General features: G+C 43.6%; 1 protein-coding gene across 1 annotated transcript in view; it reads left to right on the top strand.

The window, feature by feature from the left end:
* Positions 1-7,187, top strand: part of myo6b (myosin VIb) — a 38,317-nt gene that overhangs the window by 10,380 nt on the left and 20,750 nt on the right. Inside the window, exons 10-14 of the mRNA XM_008280007.1 lie at positions 979-1,159; positions 2,473-2,617; positions 3,923-4,080; positions 4,452-4,543; positions 5,010-5,082. Of these exons, the coding sequence (XP_008278229.1) occupies positions 979-1,159; positions 2,473-2,617; positions 3,923-4,080; positions 4,452-4,543; positions 5,010-5,082 (649 nt within the window). The remainder of the gene's footprint in view (positions 1-978; positions 1,160-2,472; positions 2,618-3,922; positions 4,081-4,451; positions 4,544-5,009; positions 5,083-7,187) is intronic.

Raw genomic sequence — 7,187 nt, 5'->3', positions numbered from 1 at the left:
ATCTATCTATCCATCTATCTATCTATCTATCTATCTATCTATCTATCTAATGATGTGATTTCTGTGATTCTAAGTATGCTGCTCCCTCAGTAATCATGTATCTGTCTGTCCCACCACATGTCTGTGTTATGTATATTTAGGACAATAAGGTGATGTTTGTTTTCTATTCAGGGGTTTTTTGCTCCCATCTTTTTATTATCCTGTGTTTTTCCTGAACTGAGCACAGACTTCAGGTTTTGCATGCTGCTGTTTGTGGTGAAACCAGGAAACCAGAGTGCACGCTTCCTCTTCCTTGTCTGCATGTGCATGCTGGGTTTGGGTTTGTTTTGGGGCTTAAAGTGAAACACACAAGGAGTGTTTGGCTTTTACTTCCAGCCATACAGTGTGCATAATTATTGGATATTTTCCAAATTGCACAGTCGATTTCGACAAATAGTCAAGATGTTAATGAACCGCAAATGGATTAAAACATTCGACTCCCATCAAGACAACACCTGTGAAAGTCCTGTTGTTTTATAATATAATCAGGAATATAAAGTTTTACATAATTGTGCAGCTAATTATTATTGTATAATTAATTTTTTCTCCTAATGAATGAACAAATGCTAAGCTGCGGTCACATTTCACACTGTGTTGCTGTTCATATATTTGTACATACTACATTGGCTCCATCAGTTCAAATACATCACAACAGGTGAGACAAGGCCAGTGTGGCAGAGCAGGTGTAGTTCATACGATAAGGGGCTTGCTGTGTGCTTTTGGTTGAGTTTTTTTGGTCTCTTCAGTGTTCTCTCCTCCTGTTGGCTTGTTAGTTTAGTGTTGACTCTTCAGTCCAGTTCAGTTCCAAATCAGATTTACTCCTTATTTGAAGAACAGCTGCTAGAATGCAGTAAATTCTGAGTAAATCATGATTTGAACTGAACTTTTAAACTCTCTCTTCACTGCCTCTAAGGTTTTTTTTTTATTAATCTGTTGCAGCATATAAAGACGGGCGCCCTGAAAGACCCTCTCCTGGACGACCAGGGCGACTTCAACAGGATGTGCGTGGCCATGAAGAAGATCGGGCTGGACGACACCGAGAAGCTCGACCTGTTCAGGGTCGTCGCTGGCGTTCTGCATCTGGGCAACATTGACTTTGAGGAAACGGGGAGCTCCTCAGGTTAGACAGTGGCTATGATTCATCTTTTTTAGGATAATGTGTGAGATTCTTGTCTTGAACTTGTCTTTGCGGGGGTATTTTTGTGTTGCACGATTAAGATGGTGTTGGTTGTGTTGCTTTCTTTAAACTTTTCATGCAAACCATCGAGGTCATGTTCAGATTCAGATTCAGATTTGCTTTATTGTCATTGCAACGAGTACAGCGAGAAGTAAGCTGCAGGCCTTTCAGTGCAAAAAAAATATATAAAAACTTTGTAAACAACTATATACAACATAATATAAAAATATATAGATATAAAAAACTCTATATATGAAGGTGAAATTAAATAATAGCATGAGCACATTTACAGTATATTGCACTTATTAGGATAAAGAGGCATTTATGGCTCTGACAGCAGTTGGACAGAAGCTGTTTTTCAGTCCTGGTTCTGATGGCCCTGTAGCTGGAACAGGAAGTGGCCCAGGTGGTAGGAGTCCTTCAGGATGTTGTCGGCTCTCCTGAGGCAGTAAGAGCCATGAAGGTCCTCCAGTGTGGGTAGAGGGCACCCAGTGACCTTCTCAGCCATTTTGGTGACCCTCTGGAGTTCCTTCCTGTTTGCAAACCATGAACAGAGATCACAGATGCTCTCCACGGAGGAGCGTTAGAAAGACACAAGCTGCCATTCTGCCATCCCAGAATGGGTTAAAAAAACCAAACTACTACTTCACAGAATTGTAAAGTATTTTATGAATTGGACGGACGTTGAAGTGAACAGAGCAAGTTTATATGGATTTTCTTTTTTAATAGAATTCAATATTCAGTAGTTTTTGGACACAGCATGTTTTAGGATCAGCGCTGTGTCCTTGGTACCGGCACAGACCCGTCTGCAGTTCTGATAAGAAAGGACCTCTGTTACCCTGGCAACCATCAGCTCTTGTTCCCTGTGTTTTTCTTGCTCATTCTGTCTATAATCAAAGTCTCAGTGGACTAAGTGAGTATACTCTCAGATTTTTCTTGGGGGCAGTTTTCAATCGTTTCTTCCTCACTACAGTTGAATGAAAACAGGCCAGTGCTGAATCTCACAATCACCTGATCAAGACCAGTTATCTCCTTATCTCTGATGCTGGACAGTGCCAATATTCATTCAGCACTTCCTTATGGTACCTTGGTTCCAAGAACCTCACTGCATGGCTTCCAGTTTGAGGTATAAAAATAAAACCTCTGATAAACCTGAATGAAGTCAATGTTTAAACCAGTTAACAGGAAGTAGGTTAACAAAACTGAACCTCAGCTGGTTATTTTATGTGGTTTTTAAGGTTTTTTTTCTTTTTCAGGTGGTTGTGTGCTGAAGAACCAGTCCGACCAGACTCTGGGCTACTGTGCTGATCTGCTGGGCCTGGACCAGGACGACCTGCGCGTCAGCCTCACGACGAGGGTCATGCTCACTACAGCAGGGGGCGCTAAAGGAACAGTTATCAAGTGAGAGCGGCGGCACTGAGCCTCAAACATCTGTGCAACTTCTTTTATAAAATGTTATTGTGCAGGAAAATCAATCCTCTGCTGAACTGACTGAGGGCAGCGAGTTCACGAAAGATCTGAAAATAGCTGAATTCTGCTGCCAGGTGGAGTTTAAGGAGGACATGGGCAGTGGTTAGGCAGGTGTTACTGTAAGTTAAACAAAGCCTGTTAGAACAACCACTAAGTCACTCACCACTTATCTAACGTCTGCATTTCAGTGTGAAAGCGACACAGATGTAGGATGTTTTTTTTAAAATCTGATATTGAACCAACTGTACGTCTGCATGAGTGGAGAAAAAAGAAAAACTCGTTCGATGGAGAATTCGGCGTTGGCACTGCCACTGTGCACTTTGGTAGTAATGTGGTGTTTGAGTGATGGGGCCAGGTTTGGTGGATTAATATTTCAGGAGGGCCAGATGCCGGCCTGGCCTGGAAGTGTTTTCTCCACATCAATAATGCAGCCTGTATCTGAGGAGGCAGGGGAGCATGGCTGCACTACAGTAAAGGCCTGGCGTCTGGGGAGCAGGTGGAGTGAACAGGGAGACCGGCTTTGTCATTAAACCCCAGACAAATCCACCCCACCCCCGGGAGGCTGAGGGCAACAGACGGGGCGGTGGACGCAGGGGTATCAGGAATCTCTTAACTAGTGTCACTATGAAGTATTGCAGCAGATAAAAGTTCCCGTCACTTAGATAAATGATCTGCTGTGTTTAGTTTGGATTGAACTCTTTTCTCTGGCTGAATAAACTAACTTTAGGTGGAGTATGACTGTTTGAAATGGATGAGGGCTTATGAAGGGGCTGGATTGAATATCAAAAGAAGAGAGTGGATGAAGATATATCATAGCAAAAAGACGCCTTTTCATTTTGAATTCAGCTGTTTCCCAGCTGGGACCAGTGAGCTGAACTCTTGGTCGCTGTGGAGCTGCTCTTTGTCTCGTCAGTCAACCCCTTTAAATATTTGAAGAATAATTGGTGTTAAAGCGCCATTAGAGAGCCGAGCAGAGTTCAAGGTTCACGTTTTTAGTTTTAATACTTTCTCTTCGGCTCAGGAATCCTCCTTCTTTTTACAAACGAGCACCTATCTTGGCTGTAGAGATCAGAAGGGGGGCAGCGGTATGCGGCAAAAAGTGTCACGTCGACACAACTAAACTTTAGCCGCCGCGTGGTAATTGGTTGATTAAAAAAAATAAAAGAGGGAGGTTTAATAACAGACTCGCATGTCCCAGTTTCGTCTCTCACTGCCCCACTTTGTGTGTCCCTCCAGGGTGCCTCTAAAGGTGGAACAAGCAAACAATGCGCGAGATGCCCTGGCCAAGGCGGTGTACAGCCGCCTCTTCGATCATGTGGTCAAGCGAGTAAACCAGTGTTTCCCCTTCGAGACCTCCTCCAACTTCATCGGAGTGCTGGACATCGCTGGGTTTGGTAAAGACGCGCAGCGAGTGTTGGATACGAGCAGAAAGTTTCAGATAAACTTTGCACAGCGTGTGGATTTAGCTCAGCGACGTCTAACTCGCTGCAGTTTGCTCCTGCATAGGTGTTAATTGCTTCGTTGGTATGTTTGGAGTTCAGTCTGCTAAAGAGGCACTTGTGTGTGCAGCGCGGTTCTTAATTTAAGCACCCTAATGCATATACACACTTCATTACCAGGGCTCTTGCTTGGGAAATAATTCTCCCTGCTGCCATAATTAACCTAAGCTTTGCAGAACATTTTTTTTTTTCATTTTGGGATTTAATTGAAATTTACGTTGTTTTTTTTTTCCTGCTTCTTCTGTTTTTTTTTTCTCTCCTCTTAGAGTATTTTGAGCACAACAGCTTTGAGCAGTTCTGTATCAATTACTGCAATGAGAAACTGCAGCAGTTCTTCAACGAGCGCATCCTGAAGGAGGTGGGTAAACCGTGGTGAGGATTAAGGTGAATCTGTGTGCTTTACTTTATCCTGGGAAACCTGCCACATCATGTCACTGACAAGCCAAACTTACTGACTCATTCATGAGGAAATGCTTGGCGCGCTCATCGTCTTAGTCTCTTTGTTTAATCTCTCGTATTTTCCCTCCATCTCTCCGGCGTGCCGTCTCTTTAGAATGCTAATTTCTCAAGGGACCTGGAGAGCCTTGTTTCTCTCCTGTGATCTCTTAACGTTATTCTCTTCCAAGGTCTCCAATTAAAGCGCCACAATTCTTGGTTTAGCCTCCTTCTCATTATCTCCATCACATGTTGTCAGTTTGATGGGGGTTTTTTGTGTGTTTTTTGAGGAAGTGGATGATGTTCTGAGGCCGTTTGGAAACATCTAAACAAACTTTTATATCAGGACACTTTAAAAACGGTGCTGATTTTTGTTTGTTTCTTCACAGGAGCAAGAGCTCTATCAGAGGGAAGGGCTGGGAGTGAATGAGGTGCATTATGTTGACAACCAGGACTGCATCGGTAAGTCTGCGTCCCTACATCAAGTTCCACTGATGAAAATAAAGAATATCTCAGCTCAATAGTAAAAAACATGATTCCATATCTTCTGTTGAAACTGATACGACGGCTGATTTGAGCTACAGACTCGATAATGGACTCTTAACAATCCTAAACCTGCTATCTGACAGAACCCATAAAAACAGCCTTAACATAGCGACAGCCTTGGATTGTGACTCCGACATGACATTTAATGTCACCAATCAGGATGACGGCGTATTATCTGACTGAACAATCCCACAGATTGGCTACGTTCACACTGCAGGACTTGATGCTCAATGAGGATTTCTTTGTGACTTCCTTCACGTTTCCACTTCAATGCGACTTGTATGTGATCTGCTGTGTGAACTTCATACGAGCCAAAAGTGTCCCGCATGCGCACAAGAGGACACGACGACGTCACACGCAGCGAGCGTGCTCAGTGTTTATGGAAGTAAACATGGATGGTAACGGTGGAGCGTATCTGCCACTCCCCCGCCGCCACCGATGGAGGAAACAGAAGTGTGAGCGCTAACTAAACTAGCATCAGCAGCCAAGTACTGCCTGTGTGTTCTGGACACTTCCACCCCGGGGCAGCGCTCTGTGTCCCCCGACCGGGACGAATATTCTGATAGTCATCATTATTTGGGCCTGAATATCCAGAGAGCAGAAAGTTCTCCTGGGACCAGCCCTACTAGTTATTATAACAACTATGAACAATAATGAACAACTAATGATCCTTCCAGCATCAAGCCCTCCTCGTATCTGGACCTCCGTCTGGACAATCCAACAGCCTTGATATCCGACATAGAAGAAGGTTTTATGTTTAGTGTCGGGTCATCGAGTCACGACTGTATTTCCAAATAATCAAATCCAAGAAGTGCCCGTGGATCGATGTGTATCGATATCAGTGTCTGTACCTTGGATGATCCTCTTAAGTGGGAGAGAAGGTCCACTCTGCGATGTCATTATGATGAAGTGTTGCCTCTGAGGGCTTTTGCTGCAAAATACAAAACGCTCTAACAGAGATGTGGCCGTCTGTCGAGCCCACAAATGTACCGACGTCGGTTCAAGAGCAGCATCAGCTCACCCGCATGACATTCATTTGGGCCATTCCTCTGTGCTCCGCGTCACAGCGGCGAAAATACACCTGTCAGATGGACAAAAATACCGACTTCTCATTATCCTGGAAGCTGGCGTATCCGTGTGTCTGAAGGGAACAAGCGTAATGAGTGTGTGTGGGTTTTATGGCCTCCTTTGTGCTGCGAGAAGCCGGAGAGATGATACTCCCTTGTTTTTGTTGTCTCTGTCCTCCAACGAATCCTCGAATTAATGGGATGAAGTAGTCAGCGCATCAAGGTGAAGCAGTTTGATTTGTATTTCAAAGGCTGTGATTATTCGAGTGTGAGGTTAACTGACAGCCGTGAATAACATTTATGACTTGCAAATGACCGTTTGGGTTGGCCATTAATTCACTCATCAATCTTCAAGATTTATGCACAGGTGCTTGTTCATGCAAATTTTTCCCGAGGTCCTTGGCTATTAGATTATTTTCCAAACACAGCATGTCGTATGAATAATTCAGGTATATGGCAAAATGAGCATCCTGATGAACACGTTCTGTGCTTTGAATATTCACACCCAGAAACAGTAAACAGTGGAAATTTCCAATAAATCTCTTATTCACAAGCAGAAAGTTTGATGACTGTGTAACTTTGGCATCATAATGGGACGTCGTGATCCAGACATCAGCAGAACAAAACAGGACTTCATGTGATTTGTTGTTCTGAAAATGTCTGCAAGCGTTTGAAACTCGGAGGTGAATGGATGTTGTCAGGTCGGCAAAAATGATGTTCAGCTCTTGTTGGCTAACATTTGGCATCGCAGACAACAAGAGGTCATCCAGAGTGCTCTGCTATGACACCAGCAAACCGTAAGACACAATAAGACATAAAGACATGGATCAGAGTGGATCTAAACCTGATCAGAACACCTCTAAACTCTACCAGACTCTAAACTCATTCATCAACTCATGAGCAAGACTATAATATAATAAAAGAAAAACACCTAAAACACAGAGGAGCAGAGAT

Source organism: Stegastes partitus, unplaced genomic scaffold (genome assembly GCF_000690725.1).
Source record: "Stegastes partitus isolate 25-593 unplaced genomic scaffold, Stegastes_partitus-1.0.2 Scaffold178, whole genome shotgun sequence".
NCBI classification, from domain to species: Eukaryota; Metazoa; Chordata; class Actinopteri; family Pomacentridae; genus Stegastes; species Stegastes partitus.
This window is presented reverse-complemented; position numbering and strand designations above follow the sequence as displayed.